Source organism: Xenopus laevis, chromosome 4L, assembly GCF_017654675.1.
Source record: "Xenopus laevis strain J_2021 chromosome 4L, Xenopus_laevis_v10.1, whole genome shotgun sequence".
Lineage (NCBI taxonomy): Eukaryota > Metazoa > Chordata > Amphibia > Anura > Pipidae > Xenopus > Xenopus laevis.
The window spans coordinates 55,242,283-55,263,287 of record NC_054377.1 but is presented as its reverse complement, the minus strand read 5'-3'; the positions used below and the strand labels follow the sequence as shown (position 1 = coordinate 55,263,287).

At 38.9% G+C, this 21,005-nt stretch overlaps 1 protein-coding gene across 1 annotated transcript in view; it reads left to right on the top strand.

Annotated features, from left to right (window-relative positions):
* The window catches only part of LOC108714069 (transport and Golgi organization protein 6 homolog), a 32,595-nt gene extending 26,091 nt beyond the window's left edge, over positions 1 to 6,504 (top strand). Inside the window, exons 16-18 of the mRNA XM_018257949.2 lie at positions 652 to 803; positions 892 to 1,005; positions 6,079 to 6,504. Coding sequence (XP_018113438.1) covers positions 652 to 803; positions 892 to 1,005; positions 6,079 to 6,255 — 443 coding nt within the window. The 3' untranslated portion in view covers positions 6,256 to 6,504. The remainder of the gene's footprint in view (positions 1 to 651; positions 804 to 891; positions 1,006 to 6,078) is intronic.
* The last annotated feature ends 14,501 nt before the right edge of the window (positions 6,505 to 21,005 follow it).

Below are 21,005 nucleotides of genomic sequence, written 5' to 3'. Positions count from 1 at the left end.
GTGATAATACTGTATCATATAATAAGCACAATTTCTAAGGGAAGGTTTAATATGAAGCCTGTGTCTTTTTTAACAGTATTATTGAGGTATTTTTATCAGCATCATTTGCTGGTTTATTTATTACTACATCCATTAGAGTTACAGTGTACTTTACAATTATAAGGAAGACACTTGTTTATCTGAAATAATGGATTACTACTTTAAGGGGCAGATTTATCAAGGGTCGAATTTCGAAGTGAAAAAAACTTCGAAAATCGAATTAGGGTAGTCCGACATTCGAAGTCGAAGGGTTTTTAAAAAAAATCCTTTGACTTCTCAAAACTTAGCCAAATACTGGCTATAGGTTCTAGGAGGTCCCCATAGAAATTCGGCAGGTTTAAGGTGGCGAAGTCGAAGTTTTTTTATGAGACAGTACTTCGATTTTCTAATGGTCGAATATGTGAAGTATTTTCAATTCGAATCGAAGTCGAGTTTGGCCTATTCGATGGTCAAAGTACCCAAAAACGAAGTTTTTTAATTCGAAAATTCACTTCGACCCTTAGTAAATGGGCCCCTAATTGTACACAATGCTTATATTTATTAATAAATAAATGTTCTATGACTTGTTTTTATTTGATTTTAGCAATGACCCATGCTTTGTACTTTGTGCAGGTAATCTGGTGTTGCGGTACAAAGACTCCCTCATCCATGCCTTCCTGAGAGGCTCAAAAGATCCAGACAGCTCTCTGAGGGCCAGCAGCCTTTCCAACCTTGGGGAACTTTGTCAGCATTTGCAGTTCTCTCTTGGCACAGTTGTCCATGAGGTAAATATTTAGGCTTTCGTTTCCATCATTAGCTAACACGGAATGGGTTGGCAATAATATGGCATCTTTATCCCTCTCCATACTGTAGATTAGCTCCTGCTTATGTGCTGTGGTAAGAACTGACCCAGAAGCACAAGTGAGAAGGGCCGCCATTCACGTTGTGGTGTTGCTTTTGAGAGGATTAAGTGAAAAGGCTACTGAGGTGAGTGACCTGCAGGTTCTATGTTTTGCTTAGAGTTTGCAGCTTGTATGTGTGTGTGTTCATACAGTCGTGGGATCTGTTTTTAAAAAAGTTCCATTTACTGTACTGCCACTTCCCATAGAGTACTATTTGAACAGCCAGTTCTTCTGTTTTTTCAGATTTGCTTTGTTCTCTGTAATACATAGACAGTAACTGGCTGTAGCAAATGGCACTATTAGTCATATCATTTGTCCGTTTGTTTTTACATCAGTGGTATCCAAAAGATTCTTTGTCATCAGTCAGTACATCTTGAACTGATAACTATACCATGATGGTAGTGTTGCCCTCAGACAATGTCATAAGATCATCCTCTTCTGACTTATAGGGGCACATTTACTTAGCTCGAGTGAAGGAATAGAAGAAAAAATACATCGAATTTCGAATTTTTTTCTGGCTACTTCGACCATCGAATTGGCTACTTCGACCTTCGACTACGATTTTTTTGTAAAATCGTACGATCTTAAAAATCCTTCGACTTCGAATGTCGGACTAGCCTATTCGATGGTCAAATTTCGAAGTTGTTTTCACTTCGAAATTCAAACTAGAAATCGTTCGACTATTCGATAGTCGAAGTACTGTATCTTAAAAAAAAAAACTCCGACCAACTACTTCGCCACCTAAAACCTACCTAGGTTTTTTTGATTGTAGGAATTTCGTTCGATCGATGGATTAAAATCCTTCGAATCGTTCGATTTAATCATTCAAACGAAGGAAATGCGGTAAATCCTTTGACTTTCGATATTCAAAATCGAAGGACTTTACTTCGACGGACGAATATCGAGGGTTAATTAACCCTCGATATTCGAGCCATAGTAAATGTGCCTCATAGTGTCTGAATAAATTTGAGTGCCCAAATAGCCCTGATCTAGCCCTTTTGGCAATGTGTCATTATTTCTCTGATCAAGTACCAGCAGGTGCAATTAATAATTAATAGATTTTCTGTCTGAACAAATCAACTGTAACCAGAAAATTGTCTGTATTGGTTTTATATTGGTTTTATATAATTTGCTCAAGACAATTCCATTCTAGATCATTCTAGGCAGAACAGTAGAAAGAAGAATATGTCATCAAAAGTATAACACCAGCCTGTGTTTCAATTATCACTGGCAAACAGAGAAGAAACATTTAATGATCTAAGCTGTTGGTCTACAAACAGTTTTATGTGTATAATATACTTAAAGGGATACTGTCATGGGGAAAAACATTTTTTTTCAAAATGAATCCGTTAATAGTGCTGCTCCAGCAGAATTCTGCTCTGATAAACTTCAATCACTCTTTACTGCTGTACTGCAAGTTGGAGTGATATCACCCCCTCCCTTTCCCCCCCCCCAGCAGCCAAACAAAAGAACAATGGGAAGGTAACCAGATAACAGCTCCCTAACATAAGATAACAGCTGCCTGGTAGATCTGAGAAGAGCACTCAATAGTAAAAACCCATGTCCCACTGAGACACATTCAGTTATATTGAGAAGGAAAAACAGCAGCCTGCCAGAAAGCATTTCTCTCCTAAAGTGCAGGCACAAGTCACATGAACAGGGGCAGCTGGGAAATTGACAAAATGTCTAGCCCCATGTCAGATTTCAAAATTGAATATAAAAAAATCTGTTTGCTCTTTTGAGAAATGGATTTCAGTGCAGAATTCTGCTGGAGCAGCACTATTAACTGATTCATTTTGAAAAAAAAAAATGTTTTCCCATGACAGTATCCCTTTAACAAACAGGTTGATGTATTTTAAATAGCACACATACTGGGTATGATACAGCACCTAATAACAGAGCTCAATATTTATTGCAAATAAGTTTAGACTTACAATGGATTTCAAAGAACATCTAAGCATCCTGCAAGTGCAGAAATTAAGAATGGTGTGCATAAAACCTTATGCCAAACAGGCATTGAGTTGAATCTATAATCCACTTTTCCAAGAACATGTGAGATGTATGGGGCAAAGCAGCTTCTTCTTTCTCTCAAACACCCAAACTGCTCATAGTGTTACAAGAAGCTACTTATATTCGTAAGCCTTTTTACTAAATAAAGCTACGTTTACACCTGGTCTAATAACCCATGAAAAACAACTTGATGTTTGTGTTAAAACAGATGATTCTACCTGCTGTTTGGTTGCTATGATTTAATAGGCTAAGTATTGATTCTTTTTGCAATAGGCTGAACAGTCATACCATATTTACAATAAATATCTCTGAAGGAAATCTAATAAAATGATTAGGAACTACATAGGTGTCTTAGGCTTAGCTTGGATGACATATCAGGAACGGTATGAATAAGTCTGATCTGTAGTGTACATGGACAAGATATATATATATATATATATTTATATATATATATATATATATATATATATATATATATATATATATATATATATATATATATATATATATATATATATATATGTCTTGTCCATGTACAATACAGATCAGATATTGATTGCTACATGGATACCACAATGTGTGTGCTGATTGCATTGCTTCTATGTGAGATTTATAAGGCAGTATTGGCTGACAGTGCAGTGATTGGTTGGCAGACTGCTGACACAGCATTGATTGGTTGAGCAATGCAGGGAGTACATGAGCCGCAGCCACATGTGAGCAAAGCTTTATATTTACTCTCTTGCATTTGTCTTAATGTTTTAGCCAAATACAAGCCCAGTTCTTTTATTCTTTCCCTTGGACGAACCCCTGTTTGCTGGTATATTTGCTTTTTGAGATTGATTCTTCAATACTGGGCAGTTGTCACTGGGTTATTTCTCTGGCTCTGCAGTAAGCATTCCATGGGGTTATTTTTAGCTCCGAGCCTACGTGAATTCAATGTCTTAATTACCCATTGTGATAAACTGCCAATTTCTGCTGCCCTGTTCATTTTTCATTAGCAGAGGGAGGTGGGGCGAGCAGGAGCCAACAATCCCCTAGTTACTATATATAGTTACACTGCAGCATCTTATTAGAAAAAGCAAGAAGACTTGTCTGTCTGAAAGCCCCTGTCACTAGTTAATCTGAATTCTAAAGATGCTAATGACATATGCCATTAGGGCCTTTCAGCTGCTGCCAAAAATTCCCAACAGCTAAAATAGTGTGGAGTAGTTGCTGTTTGACAGAAGTGGTGACAGGTAACATTGCATATAAACCAGAAACAGAAAATATGGTCATTTATATATGGTAATTGCCACAAATCACTTCCTCCCAGTGCAATTCTGTTTGATCCATACAACTCAGTCCCCCCACTACTTACACATTCATTTTATATTAATATTTCATATATTCTGTTGTGTTTGCAGTTCCTACCCAGCATCAGGCACTGTGATCATTGGATGCATGAATGAATAACGGGAGTGAACTGATTGGCATATACTTATGACGTTTATCTTTTTGCTACAATTTTTATAGCCTGAGAATCAATACCATTCGTAATGACTTTTTTAGTGAGCAATAACATTTGTTCCAATTCCTGACCAGCCATAAAGCTAATGTTTCATAGTGTTTAAATATATTGTATACTTAAGATAAAGTGCATACGTAGGCAGTTTTATTGATTTGTCTAACCAGTCACTTTTTTGTGAAATACGATGAAAGCACAGCTTAAGGGTAGGACTCCACGAGCGATTTTGTCGCGATCCAACATGCAACAAAAACATGGCAAGAGATAGAATTGTCGCATGGTGTCGCAGCGTTGATCCGACGCAATCCAACTGTCGGATGCAGACGCGACAAAATCGATTGTGGAGTCCTACTCTAAGGCACAGTTCTCCTCCTTTTAGTTTATTAAAAGTAGTAATTAGACTTTATTTTCATGCATTTTGAATTATTTGCCTTTCTCTTCTGATTAGGGTTGCCACCTAGCCAGTAAAAAGGATGCTAGGAAAGATAAAAGTACAGGTATGGGTTCCATTATCCAGAAAGCTCCAAATTACAGGATGCCCGCTGTCCATTTTCATCAAATAATCACAATTTTAAAAATGATTTCCCTTTTCTCTGTAATAATAAAACAGTACCTTGTACTTGATCCAAACCAAGATATAATTAATCCTTGTTGGGAGCAAAATCAGCCTATTGGGTTTATTTAATGTTTAAATGATTTTTCCAGTAGACTTAAGGAATAAAGATCCAATTTGCGGAATCCGGAAAGCTCCAGGTCCTGAGCATTCTGGATAACCGGTCCCATACCTGTATAAGAAGACCAGTATTTTTTTTTCCAGAAAAAGTGACAACTCTGGGGTCTACAAATCTGGGTTTCCATGCCCAGATTTGATTGGGCAGTTTGGCTATGTTTGACCCTACTGTCCCCCGCTATCTTGCAGGTAAGGAGGCAGCATGATAGACCATAATGTGATCCTGTTGGATCATAGATCATCTGATCTGTTTGATCTGCAAATGCACCATCTTGCCAGGATTGATGGAACCAAAGTTGTTGGTTTCCCCAATTGTTAGTTAGGAAAAGGGTGGAAATTGATTTGGGTGTGTGAGTATGCCAAGAACTGCTTTGCCTACACAATTGTTTTTTACTTTAATGTCTGTTCTCCAGGTTCTGTGTGCTGCACGTGGACAGTACTACAGGATGAGAAACAATTTTTTCTCAATTCAAACTGGCTGAAAGTTTGCGTCATGCATTTCAGCTCTTCAAATGTGACTTTAGTTACAAATTAAAGGCAAATCACTTATTGAAATAAAAATATTTCTTTTAGCTTCCAAAAGGCACCACCAATTTAGTTTTTTCATCTCCTGATTTTAAGTTTTCACACATTTTACACCTTTTTTGTGGTCCCACCAATATATAATTGGTTTTCCCTGATTTTACATTTTCATGGGGGTTCTATAGTTATGTTTGGGAATAGCATAGCATTATAATTTTTAACCATTTTGTTTCAGAACTGGAGCATTATTTGAAGAAACGTGCAACTGTGCCAAGAATTTTGGCCTCAATTGAATGTGCTAAGAACTTGAATATATACTTGTTTGAATTGTTGAAGAATGAATTATGTTTAGGTAAACATTCCTGACACCATGCCTACACTTGTGCCCACAGGTGTTACGTGAAGTACTTCTGGACCTGTACCGTTTGTTGAAGTTTGTTGTTCAGTGTGAGTCGGATTCAGTGTCGGTGCTTCATGCTCAGCTGGGCCTGGAAGAACTGGACAACATTATGAGGGCTGTTCTATTCCCGAAACAGAAGCTAGAGAAGAAAATTATCGTTCTCCCTTAACTTAGAAAGATTTACAATATGGACTCGTTTTATACATGCTCTACTCTACTCTGCTCTGCCAAATTATGACAAACTGAACACATACATTACCTGCCTATACAGTCACCTAGTACCCTGGCTGTTTTTGGAAAATCCATTTATCATCATTATCAACTGGACTCCAGTTAATTGTACCTATATTTATACACAAAGTTATCTAGCAACACAGAAACTGTTTCTACCATACCATGCCTGTGTACCATAAAGCTTCAAATTATTTACTTTTCTTTTGTCAGTATATGAGTATATGTTCTACAAACACTCGCACAGTGGAGGATGGCTTCATTAGCATTTTTAAGTAGACAAATATGTGACCGTTTTACATGCCAACAAATATGTGACCGTTTTCATGCCAACATCCTGAGAAAACCTGTTGTAAATGGGTTCTTGTATGTGGTTAATGCCAAGTGAAAATCTGGTTAGAAGGCCTATAGCTAATCTGGCTTTATCTTCTAGCAAATAGAGAGGCTTTTTTTGCACACAGTGCTTTGCAAATAACTCCTCATCAACAATAACTATTACATACCCAACAGTTAGGCCACCTTTCCATGTCCCGTCCAAACGTATGTGCAACTTCAATATAGTATATAGGAAACTTCAATATAATATATAGGAAAGGCAAAATAACTTTTTTTTAAAAAATAAAAATGAAAAACTAGCAGTATTAGAGAGCAAAAAAATAAATAAATAATATTAGAGAGCAAAAAAAAAATAAAAAAATAGGTACTGCCAATCAGGCCTACCTAGGAGTTACAGCTAAACATGTATTCACATTATGTATAGAATCAGCTGCTATATCTTCCTGCCCATTACACGTCTTTAGTGTGCCTGGTTAGGCAAGCAGTTACTAACTTATTTATACTATTTTTATAAAGATATAATATTCTAGCTGCATAAGGAAATCTGTTGCCTTTTACTTGTTTACCATGCATAGAATTCTAGCTGTCTGTATAGCAGATTAGGCCTAATATAAAGTCGAAAGGGTTTGTTTATTAAAATTGCAAATGGTGGTTTTTTTTCCCCCTTGATTTTGGAAGACTGTGGCAAAAAAATGAGACGTCTAAGTTTACTAATTTTAGCTTTTTAAGAAAAAAATATTTAACTATAACCAGTTTCTATGTAAGTGAACAAGTATTTTCAACTTTCAAAGCTATTTGTAGTCATTTTTTTCCTACAAAAAATCAGGTTTACTTTTTTTCTCATAATCAAGTTTAGAAAAAACCGAGGCTCAGATTTGCAAGCCAGGTGAGGTGCCCCAAGGCCAAGCCTCCTTGGAGGGTCTGTCCACCCCTGTGCTTCCACTCAGTTCGCTCTGTTCTCGCTCTGGTTTCGGGACAGTGTGCAGGAGATTTAGAGCTCCTGCATGCCCAATTCTGAAATTCCGCAAATCTGGACCTGCATGTAACAGGTGAACAGAGATATGCAAGTGATATGGTCAAAAATGGCTGCCAATTTTGCATTCTGCAAATTTCAGTTTGCAGAATGCAATTTCAACATGGTCATTGCATGCAATTTATATAGTGCAATTAAATCGGGGCAAACATTTACAAAAGCCTGATCTAAATGAGTTCAGCTCAATAAAACACATGTAGGTGTGGGTTTCCCTTTAAGGTCTGCACTGCTAAGCACAGGTTGTTCCCAGTTATATTGTAGACGTCATTCCTTAATCAAATGAACAGTTTTAACTTTTACAGTTGGTGACTACATTTGTCCTTGTAGGTACTAGGCTTGAGGATGTTTATGGATGAAGTTTTTTTTCGGTTGAGGATGAGAGAATGAGCTGCCTGTTCCTCTCCTCTCCTGGATCCTGTTTCAGCCTCCACGAACAAGGAGATTTTTGTATTTAAAAAAAAAAAAAAAGTGAAGTAAGAATTTTATTTATATCACAGTGGCAAATGAGAAGGAGGGAGCGGGAGTCAGGTCACTTCATGCAAAGGTAAGATATTCGGGACAAGATATTTCACCCTATTGTTAAGTAGTTCCTAATGTGCATGCCAGGTGCCCAAATATTTGGATTTAGGTTACGGAGCACTTAGTGTAATTATAGCAGAGTGATGGGATGAATGTATTAAACTAATCTGCGGAGAACTTTTGAAATATTCCTTCACAAGTTAAAGGCTACAGCAAGTCATAACTAATGGGTATAATATGTAGGTTTTGAAATCCCACCAAAAAGACATTCCTATAAAGCCTTAGGCACAGGGTACCTGCGATATCTACATCCACATACAGATACATTCAACGTACAATGTTACATGCTGCCATAAACCAGCAAGACTCATGGAGGTATTATGATAATCTGCTTTATCTTTGGATATCTATCTGTCTGATTCTGCTGCCAAATGTTGGACAACACAACTATACAACATATATGAATATTCTTTTATCTCACTTGTCAGTTCTTAAATGTCCACCTTTATATTAAAACCTGTTATCCAGCTCCGAATTGTGTAAATCCCATCTCGTATAGACACCATTTTATCCGAATTGTAAAAATGATTTCCCTTTTCTCTGGGAAAAGGTCCAAACTAAGATATAATTAATCCTTATTGGAAACAAAACCAGCCTATTGGGTTTATTTAATGTTTACATGATTTTCTAGTAGACTTAAGCTGTGACTCCCAGGTCCTGAGCATTCTGGATAGCGGGTCCCATATGTGTACTCCATACTTTATAAGGTACAGGTATCGGATCCGTTATTCTGGAAACCTGTTATCCAGAAAGCTCTGAATTAAGGAAATCCCATCTCGTATAGACAACCATTTTATCCAATAATTTTTAAATGATTTAATTATTCTCTGTAATAATGAAACACTACCTTGTACTTGGTCCAAACTAAGATTTAATTAATCCTTATTGAAAACAAAACCAGCCTATTGGGTTTATTTAATCTTTACATGATTTTCTAGTAGACTTGAGGTATGAATTACAGAAAGATCTGTTATGCGGAAACCCCCAGATCCTGAGCATTCTGAATATCAGGTCCCAAACCTGAACTCCATACTTCCCCCTCCCTCATTACAGCAATTCACATCTGTGTTGTCGCATAAGTGCAGAGCCCCCTTGCTGATCTTAAACTGCACAGGTCTGTTGCTCCGAACATCTGTATTGGGGTGGTTTATATTGTGTGGATCTGGTTATGTACAGCTACTCTTTGCACTGACACAAATTCATTTGTACGTTACTGTCCCTTTATGTTAGATGTAATTCTACCCATTCCTTTGTACTGTAAGCAAATAATAGAGGCTGCACATGGTAGTCAATATGTGGGAAACTAACTGAGGCTTTACAGATTTTGTTTCCTTTCTATGAATGACAGGGCTGAGAAATTCAGGAAATCGAAAGAAAAGGTCCGGAAATAAGACTGTTACTTTTGTGTTTTTAATGAGTTTCCAACAAAACGTTTTTTTCCCTTTCTACCCAATATAGAGTTTACTAGTATCTGCAGGAAAATGACCAAATCTCTCTCTCTAGTTCTCTTATCAAACTCTCGAAATTTGCCATTATTGGTCTCTGGGAGCGAGCCAGCCTTTGCCCAATCAGCATGCAGAGCAGGCCAGACTTTAAGCACTTTTGTGGCTATTGTTGGGCTGTTACCACGGAGCTGTGTGGAGAGTTGCCTTTGTGTCTCGCTGTGCATTCCCATCTGCATGCTCTTTGACATTTAGAAGACTATTGCTGTTAAGTGGCCTGTAATACATATGTTGGCCTTTTATTCTATCTATTGGCGATAATGCAATGCTATCGGCATCTTTGCTTGGACAAAGTATGTTGTTAAATGTTAATATAAATGATGACTAGCCCTAGACCTATAACAGGGAGACATGCAATATAAGCAATATAAATAGTTATATGGCATTTCTACTCTTTCCTGTTTCCTAGTTTATCAAAGGGAAACTATAGATAAAATATATGTCGCTCTTGTGAGGGGATGTAGGAGTATTCAGAAGTACAGGTATGGGACCTGTTATCCAGAATGCTCAGGATTCGGGGGTTTTCCAGATAAGGGGTATTTCCATAATTCGGATCTCGATACCATAAGTCATACCATAAGTCTGCTAAAAATACTTTAAACATGACTTAAACCCATTAGGATTTTTGTTGCCTCCAATAAGGATTCATTATATCTTATTTGGGATTAATAACGCAGTACTCTGTATTATTACAGAGAAAAAGGAAATCTTTATAAAAATGTGAATTCATTGATTAAAATCGAGTCTATAGGAGATGGCCTTCCTCTAATTCGGAGCTTTCTGTATAACGAGTTTCTGAATATTGGATCCAATACTTGTATTTGAAAAGTTTTGTTGGACTGGCCTGACAGAGAATCTCTTTGTGGCCCCCCTTTCAATCTCCCTTAGCATTTAAAATGGTAACATACACCAATATTTAGCAAGAGACACATAAATAGGCCTTGTTGATAACAAGTTCTGATTATTTTTTGCAATCAAAAAACTACTAATGAAAGCTGATACAACTTTAGGGTGGTGGCACACGCTGCTACTTGGGGAGATTAGTCGCCAAATCGCCTCTTCTTTGGGTGACTAATCTCCTGAAATGCCTTCCCGCCGACTAGAATGTAAATCGTCGGCGGGATGGCACTCGGAACACTTTGTTTTCTGAAGTTGCCTCACGAGTAAACTTCGGGCGACTTCGGAAAGTCAAAGTGATCCGAGTGCCATCCCGCCGGCGATTTACATTCTAGCTGGCAGGAAAGCATTCAGGGGAGATTAGTTGTCCGAAGAAGAGGTGATTTGTCGCTTGGTGACTAATCTCCCCAAGTAGCAGCGTGTGCAACCACCCTTAGGGCCCAGATTACGAAAGTATGTGACATGTAGAGACCCCAAAACCTGCATGCATATTTCATTTGACAGTCAAATATACAGTTGCAGATAAGAGACAGCAAATCTAAATGGAAGTGGTGCAGGGTTCGATGTAACTTTGGTTGCTTTAATCACAGGAGCTTTAATAGCACAATAAGTATCGGTATCATTAGACAATAGTTGTATCCTACTTTGCTATGACCAACTTGACCTACATTCTAGCTTACAAGCTTTATATCAGTAGAAAATATACCAGCCTTTCTGAAATGAGCTCATTCCATTGGACTTATGTAAAAGGTGCATAAACACAATCAACTTTTAAAATGACATTTCTAAACATATACATAGATATATATACATACCTGATTCCACAGATCAAAAGGAAAACATATTTCTGACGCACCATTTCCTACCCCCCCCCCCCTTAAGCTTAAAGAGCCATTATAACCCACTAATGGATTCTGGGACTTTAAAGGAATTGTTCAGTCTAAAAATAAAAACTGGGTAAATAGATAGCTTTGCAAAATAAAAAATGTTTCTTATATAGTTAGTTAGGCAAAAATGTAATGTATAAAGGCTGGAGTGACTGTATGTCTAACATAATAGCCAGAACACTACTTCCTGTTTTTCAGCTCTCTTGGTTTACACTGACTGGCAGTAACCAATCAGAGACTTGAGGGGGGGGCCACATGGGTCATATCTGTTGCTTTTGAATCTGAGCTAAATGCTGAGGATCAATTACAAACTCTCTGAACAGAAATGGACCATGTGGCCCCCCTTCAAGTCGCTGACTAACTCAGAGTTATAGAGCTGAAAAGCAGGAAGTAGTGTTCTGGCTATTATGTTACACCTCCAGTCACTCCAGCCTTTATACATTACATTTTTGCCTAACTAACTATATAAGAAACATTTTTTATTTTGCAAAGCTATCTATTTACCCAGTTTTTATTTTCACACTGAACTGTTCCTTAAAGGCCTCTTACACAGGGGCGTTTGTTTGTGCGCTTCCTTGCTTTCCGCTTTCTTCCGTCCAGCCGCAGGGAAGCGCAGGATTAGATACACTGAATTATTGTCAGTGGGGCTGTATTCACACAGACGCATGTATGCACCGAATGCAGGTAAAATGCAACATGCTGCAACCCTACCTGCGTTTGGCGCTTACAAGCATCTGTGTGAGTACAGCCCCATTGACAATAATTCAGTGCATCTACTCCTGCACTCCCCTGTGGCTGAACAAAGGAAAGCACAACACAGGGGAGAGCACAAACAAATGCCCATGTATAAGAGCCCTAAAGGGGTGCTTCACCTTTATGTGAACGTTTTAGTATGTTATAGAATGGCTAATTTTAAGCAACTTTTTATTTGGTCTGCATTATTTTTTGTAGTTTTTTAATTATTTGCCTTCTGGCCATTTCTAGCTTTTATATTGGGGTCACTGACGCCATCTAAAAACAGATGCTCTGTAAGGCTACAAAAATAATATTATTGGTTTTTATCACTCATCTTTCTATTTAGCTCCTTTTCTATTCATATTACAGTCTCTTATTCATATCAGTGCATGGTTGCTAGGGTAATTTAGACCCTAACAACCAAACTGCCATTGCAAACTGGAGAGCTGCTAAATAATAAGTTAAATAACCCAACAAATACAAATAATAAAAAATGAGAACCAATTGCAAATTGTGTCCGATAACATCTCTACATCACAGTAAAAGTTAAATTCAAAGGAGAACAACCCATTTAAATTACTCTGCTTTTAAGAAAACCTGTGTACCACCCACTATAAAAAACTGAGGGAAGGCTCAAAATCCATTAATGGTGTAGCTGAATTTTTCTGGCGTACGTGGTGGCGGGCCGATAATGGAAGCTAGTGTTGACTACTCCCTGTTTTAAACCATATCCACTTTAAACCACACCCATGTTACCACAATAACTTTTAAGACCATGTCCACATTAATGGTGGTAGCACACCAAAAAACCAAATGGTTGGTGTTCACTGATGGGCTATCACGTATCACTCACTGTGACTCAACATTATTAAGTCATATTTAGACATACCCTTAAATCCATATGCCTCATCCTCCCTTGTGCATAGCACAGCAACCCCCAGCATTAAATACCTTGGTGACTCCCTAACAAGTATTTCTAAATGCTAACAAACCACCACCAGGTTCACCTCCCACAAGCAGAGCATGGCACACACAGGGAGCATAGGGCAGGCAGAGTATGGTACACATGGGGAGCATAGGGCAGTTTGATTACAGTTCATAGTTTAAGTCCTTAGTCCATTTCTCGCAGGTACTGCTAGAAAAGCCTACCAAAAAAAGGGGGCAATTGCAAGGTAATCCATCAACAAGCACAATATCTGCATCAATAATATTAAATCTTTTTATATATATAGCTGCCAATAGCAGATTTTAACGTAAATCTTACCACTCTTAGTAGAAAAGGGCAGCGGATTTGTTTTACTTTATTCTATCTGTAAAGAAGGGGAACAATATCAGTCACAATTTACAAAAAGGTTCATAAAAAGATCATAAAAAGGGTACAAAAACTCCAGTATTCATTTAACCCCATTGGGACCAAGCTGCTCAGCTTTTTAATCCACATTGCCTCCCTTTGCAAAAGCAACTTCTTAAAATCACCACCTCGCTGGGGTTTACACACCACTTCCAAGACTAACCATTTCAATTGGGACTGATTATGTTTACTACTCCAGAAATGCCTTGATATGGAAGTGTCAGTTGGAGAATTTTCTTTATAATTTCTAATAGTACCATAATATTTTGTTCTAGAGTAAGTACTGTACTGCAACAGGACTTCACTAATCTGCCATGCTCAATAAAAATAATACCTGGCTGTAACAGTTACCAGAAAAGATATGGCACTAGATACTGATATATATAGTTTATATAGTGAATAAAGTACCCCCTCTTGTAAAATATAAGGATATTATTATATATATTATTATATTATTAAGTTACCGAGAAGTTCGATGACCAAAAACAGCTTCTGGAACTCTGAGGAGACTTCTAATAAACTCATATTTTGCAACAGGGGTACTTTATTTATTATAATGTACAAGTTTCAGTGAGTCATGTGACAGAAATGACGTCGCTAACCTCCGTTTATAAGGATATCATTTACAGGACATTCATGGCTCGTGTTTATTAAATATAATTGGCATCTATATATACTTTTAAGTCAGAGGTGTCCAACCTTTTGTCTTCTCTGGGCCACATTGGAAAAAGAAAAATTGTCTGGGGCCACACATGAAATACACAAACATTTTTGATTTTTAAAATTAAAGAAAATACACAGTAAAGAACTACAATACCAGTTGGATAACCAGATGGAGCTATACATTGGAATATGGGACACCTTGATATTGAACAGACTTATTATTATATTTTTACTAACTGGGCAATGGGCAGAGTCCATGGCATAGTAAGCCTGTTCCTAAAAAGACGACAGACTGAGACGGTTAATGTGTCTGGACTTAGAGAGCACAAAGTCTCATTTCACTCATGTTTTCTCTGTATTTCCATACATTTATTTCTTAATTTCTTTCTTTTTTTTCCCCTTCTCTTCCTTTTCTCTCTCCTTCAAGTTGGGCTGCATTCATATCCATCCTGGGCCGCAGGTTGGACTCCCTCCTTTAAGTAGTAATGCAATTAAAGACTCAGTTTGCAGCAGGTCCATAGCAACCAAGCAGATATTTCCATTCAGACTGGTTTCCAGTATACCCTATCTGCTGATGCTGGTTGCTATGGGTAGGTAGAGGTTGTACAAACTTTGTAATATTTATTACAGTATCACTCTAGCAGACAATACACATTTCTTTCCAGGCATTAAATGTCATCTGTTAACAAAATGCTTTTAAGATTAAGTTTATGAGACACTTAGGTGTTATTAAACAGGGTGGGAAGCCTCCAAGTAAATTTAATACACAGAATGTTTTCCCCTGAACGCTTTTATCAATTTAATCAACTGATTTTAAAGGGGAGCAAAACCTAATATATGAGTTGATGTAGTTACCCAGAGTGCTAGTCTAAGCATATTTAGTGCACATTGTCCCCACCAATGCCCCTGTTCTTCCAGGGTTTCTGAAAGTCTCTAAACAGATTTGTAGTACCAATACTAGGCTTCTAAGGAAGAAAACACAACACAGGGGAGCACAGGCAAAAACTGCCGTGTGTAAGAGCCCTTATAGAAGCAACATGCTACATTTTCTTGTGCTTGCCGTGTTCTGAAATCTATAAATTAGAGAGGGTCGCTTTTGGATCTCACAAAAACACACATAAATGAATGAATTTTTGTTTCACGCTCAGCATGCGTTTGTAAACACACATAAAAAAAATGCCTTAGTGTAAAAGTCCTTAGACACCACTAAAAATTCGAAAATTGGAAAAGCTCTTACAGATAAAGTTACTTATAAAGTAAGTTTATATAAAGTCATGTTTTGGAGCTAAGAAAAAGACTTTATAGGGGGGCATCACAAAAAGCACTCTACCATCATGCAAGTTTTATATCCATGTTTGATCACGGGCAGCAAAGGAAAACTGACAGACAGCTGTGCTGGGTTGAGGGTTGCCTTGAAATTCTATTTTCCCCAAATTTCCTGATTAGTAAAATGGCAGCAAGTGTTTCGGGTTTCAGATACTGGCCCAGGACTGCATTGTTCATGTATGAAGTTCCATTTTAGCAGTTTTTATGGGCTTGCATCACATTATGGTCAGTATGAATCACTGCAAGGGCTCTTACTGACGAGCGGTTGTAGACGCATTACATTTTTTCCAATGGGGCTGTACTCACACAGGCGTGTGTAGGCGCCGAACGCAGTTTGAGACGCAACATGCTGCATTTTTCCGGCGTGTGGCGCCTACACGCGCCTGTGTGAGTACAGCCCCATTGGAAAAAATGTAATGCGTCTATTCCTGCGCCCCCCTGCGGCTGAACGCAGAAAAACGGAACGCAGGGGAGCGCAGCTACAACCGCTCGTCAGTAAGAGCCCTAAAGGTGGCCATACACACTACAATAACGATTTTCCCATGACCATTGGTCGTAGTTTGAAAGTTCATTAGTCCACTCTACTAACGTTAACAGCTGAATGGTCAGATATGCAGGTAAAAACAAACTAATTATTTGTCCAACATTTGGTCAGCAATGAAAATCTGGGTGAATTTACCTTTACATTTAAATTGACTTGTAGTGTGATGTATTTAGCTTGTTGTTTAGCAGCTCTCTGCTTTGGATTTCAGCAGTACCCTAGTTGCTAGGGTTAAATTTACCCTAGCAACAATGAAGTGGTTCAAATGAGAGACAGGAATCAATAGGAGAGGGCCTGAATAGAAACAAAAAGTAAGATAAATTAACAATAGAACTGTAGTCTCGCAGAACAGTTTTTTTCTATCTGGCAATTGGAAAACTGGTAAAAAAAAAAAAAAAGCTGAAGAAAAAGGCAACTACCCTCCCCCCCTGTACAATTAGAATAATAACATTTTATAAATAAAAGTGAACTACCCCTTTAACAGCACTCCAAATCCAGGGTTGTCCGTGAGCAATACAGTAACAGTTAAAATGTCACTATTATTATTAAGAAGTAGAAACATCAGCCTTATCTACAAGCCCAGAGGTCATTGATCTAATTCCTTTTAATCAGCCACACTTTGCTGATATAATCATAAAAGCCGTAGACTGAACCCTAATACACCCATATTGACTGGCACTAATGATAACTACCTGCTCTCATATTCACATTGCGGCTGATAAGAGAAACTGTGTTAACTTTTCAACTGGCTTACATTTATTCTTGTAAGGCTATAAATGTATTCTTATGTCTGCTTGTTATAACTCCTATTTCTATTCAGGCCCTCTCCTATTGATAATCCAGTATCCTATTGAAATCAGTGCATGGTTACTAGGGTCATTTTGCCACTAGCAACCAGACTGCTTAACTTGCAAACTGGAGAGCTGCTGAATAAAAAGGAAAACTATACCCCCCAAACAATGTAGGTCTCTATAAAAATATATTGCATAAAACAGCTCATATGTAAAACCATGCTTCATTTAAATAAATCATTTACAAAATAATATCTTTTTTTTAGTAGTATGTGCCATTAGGTAATCATAAATAGAAAACTGCCATTTAAAAAAAAAAAAAGGGCAGCCCCCTGGGATCGTATGATTCACAGTGCACACAAACATACCAAACAAACTTCATGTTAGGTCACATGAGCCAATTAACAGACAGAGTTCTGTCTTTTGCTTCAACACTTCTTCCTGTTACAGTTAGAGTTGTAGTATTTCTGGTCAGGTGATCTCTGAGGCAGCACACAGACCATCACTAAATGGTGGTTCAGAGATGTAAAAGGGCAATATTTACTTAAATATAGGGATGCACCGAATCCAGGATTCGGTTCAGGATTCGGCCTTTTTCAGCAGGATTCGGCGAATCCAAATCCTAATTTGCATATGCAAATTAGGGACAAGGAGGGAAATCATGTGACTTTTTGTTACAAAACAAGGAAGTAAAAAATCTTTTCCCCTTCCTACCCCTAAATTTGCATATGCAAATTAGGGTTTGGTATTCGGCCGAATCTTTCACAAAGGATTCAGGGGTTTGGTGCATCCCTACTTAAATATATATTCCAGTTTGGTAAGATTCTTTAATATGCCGCTTGATTTGATATCTATTATCCGTTGCTCAAGTATTCATTTTGGGGGTATAGTTTTCCTTTAAATAACACATAAAACCACAAATAATTAAAAAAAAAAAAAAAAACAAAACCAGTTGCAAATTGTTTTAGAGTATCGCTCTCTAAATCATACTAAAAGTTAATCAAAAGGTGAACAACCCCTTTTACATTCACAAAAGTGCTCACAGACTTGTACTTAAAGTGCAACACTGACATTCCAGTCTTACAGTTTGTGCAGTACTGATGTAGGGAGGTGGCACATAGGCAAGAGATGGGTGGCTACCAAACAGCCTTTCCTTACACCTAAAGAGGCATTGTCTAAATGAGCGTCGAGCATTGTCTCGACTCATTGGGCAACATCCCTGTTTATATTAGCTTCTTTTAGATGCTGTCAGGAAATTAATCTTCTTCCTTAAGGCTCTTACTGACGAGCGGTTGAAACCGCGCTCCCCTGCGTTCCGTTTTTCTGCATTAAGCCGTAGGGCAGCGCAGGAATACAATGGGGCTGTACTCACACAGGCGCGTGTAGGCGCCGAACGCAGGTTGAGACGCAACATGCTGCATTTTTCCTGCGTTCTGCGCCTACACGCTCCTGTGTGAGTACAGCCCCATTGAAAAAAGCTAAATGCGTCTAGTCCTGCGCTCCCCTACGGCTGAATGCAGAAAAACGGAACGCAGGGGAGCGCAGCTTCAACTGCTCGTCAGTAAGAGCCCTTAATCAGGCTTACTCGCCAAGAACAGCTCATTGGGTAACCTAATAGGGCACCTATCAGGGCTGATTCAATCATATTGCCCCCAGACAAACTTACTACAGTAGTTTTACGCTAGTACTGTAGTGCAGACAGGGGCTCAATGCTAGTATTGGGGCACATTTACGAACACTTAGCAAAATGACTGCGGTAACCGAAAGCAACCAATCAGAATTTACCTTTGATCCGTCTGCTGCCAGCAGAGATACTCCTGTTTGCTATTGGTTACTGCACTGAAGCAATTTTCCCCAGTGTTACTAAATGAGCCTGACAGGGCACAGAAAAGGCTATGGCATGCCGAAAGGGGAGTTACTACTTCCCTCCAGTTGTCGGCACTCAATTAGGGCTCTTACAGACAAGAGTTTGAAGCTGCGCTCCCCTGCGTTCCGTTTTTATGCGTTCAGCCGCAGGGGAGCGCAGGAGTAGACGCATTTAGTTTTTTTCAATGGGGCTGTACTCACACAGGCGCATGTAGATGCCGAACACAGGAAAAATGCAGCATGTTGCGTCTCAACCTGCGTTCGGCACCTACATGCGCCTGTGTGAGTACAGCCCCATTGAAAAAAACTGGATGCGTCTACTCCTGCGCTCCCCTGCGGCTGAACGCATAAAAACGGAATGCAGGGGAGCGCAGCTTCAAACGCTCGACTGTAAGAGCCCTTATTGTGCATGTCCTGTACTCACACAGGCACATGTATGCACCGAAAGCAGGTGAAATGCAACATACTGCGTCCCACCTGCATTTGCCGCTTACATGCGCCTGTGTGAGTACAGCCCCTTCACAATAATTGAGTGCACCTACTCCTGCGATTCCCTGCTGCTGAACGGAAGAAAGTGGAACGCAGGGCAGTGCAGGAAAAACCACCCGTGTGTAAGAGCTCTAAGCTGGGTGAGAGCCATTTCTGCTACACTGTTACTGTGCGTTTATGTATGGCACCTAAAGCCAGGACAGGCGTGGCAAGCACTGGTGTAAAAGTTCTTTTTTTCACAATGTGGAAAAGCACCGGCATATGGGAAATACAAATGAATGTGGGTGGGGAAAGGGATCTGAAGTACAAGTTTTCATAATTGTGGTAAATGAGCTTCCAGGAAATATCCTGTTTCTTTTTTTTAGATGCAATTTGTACAAGACATTAATCACTTGTAAAGCTAAACAGACTAACTGCTAGTGCTTTTGTAAGCATGTTAATAAAGGAAAAGATGCCTAATTAAAATTGCACTCCAATCAGTCCTTTTCAACATGTTGACATATTCAATTAGTCATATCATTAACATTTAATAACTGCTCTTTTTATAATTAAGTAAGAGTCGTGTCAAAATGCAAACGCTACAGTACCTTTTTGTAACCAAAACCATTGGTGGGATGGGCTCCTGAGCTCAATAACGATCCAGATATCAGCTGGGCAGGGGTTAAAAGGGTTGTTCACCTTTAGTTAACTTTTAATATGCTGTAAGAGTGTGATATTCTGAGACAATGTGCAATTGGTTTTCATTTTTTGTTTGTGGTTTTTGAGTTGTTTAGCTTTTTATTCAACAACTCTACAGTCTGCAGTTTCAGCAAGCTGCTTGCTAGGGTCCTAATTAACCTAGCAACTATGCATTGATTTTAATAAGAGACTGGAATACGAATAGGAGAGCTCAGATGTTCTTCTGCTTAGGAAAGATGTGGGAAAGGTTTCTAATTGTTTTCCTAAGCAGAAGAACATCAGAGCCGCCTCTTTCTTTCTCCTGACAACTTCCTTGACTACTTGATGGTCAGATTGGTCAGAAACTGACCAGCAGGTGGCGCTGTTGTAACCAAATTCATTCATAGTAACAGTACATGTATCCTTTAATATATTGGAACTAAAAGTAAATTAATGAATGTACATTGCAAAAGTACTTAGAATAGCCAAAGTCTTCACGGGTGAAACGCGCGTCAGGCGCAGAGCTCTTAGAAAACAATTCTTGCTATGCTGTTTGCAAGGGGGTGGTGGACAAAAAATAGGAGAATGGGGGAATACCAAATTTGAGTAAGCACCGGTTGTGACAGGGTCAGTGGCGGAACTACCGGGGGAGCAGGGGGTGCGAGCGGGCCCCCTGGCAGTCCGCTCATCACTAAACTGCAGTCTGAAAAATTGCGTACGGAGGGGGGCGGGGGCCCGGCTGCGCGTCAGGCACAAGGGCCCGCCCCCCTCTAGTTACGTTACTGGACAGGGTAGCATCGTTTCGGAAGATGTTAATCCTGGTGCACTACAACTTCATCTGCCTATCCTCATTTCATTTGATATTCGAAAGGTCATGATTGCCACTAGCAATAGGGAATTAGGCCGATTCACATTTAGATGCCTCTGAGAGGACAAGAGTGTTAGGAGTCTCCCTAACGGCATGTCCGTGAAACTGAATTCACTTCAATGGCAGATGTGGCTATATAAATTCACTGCAGCCTTTGTATGTAGAAC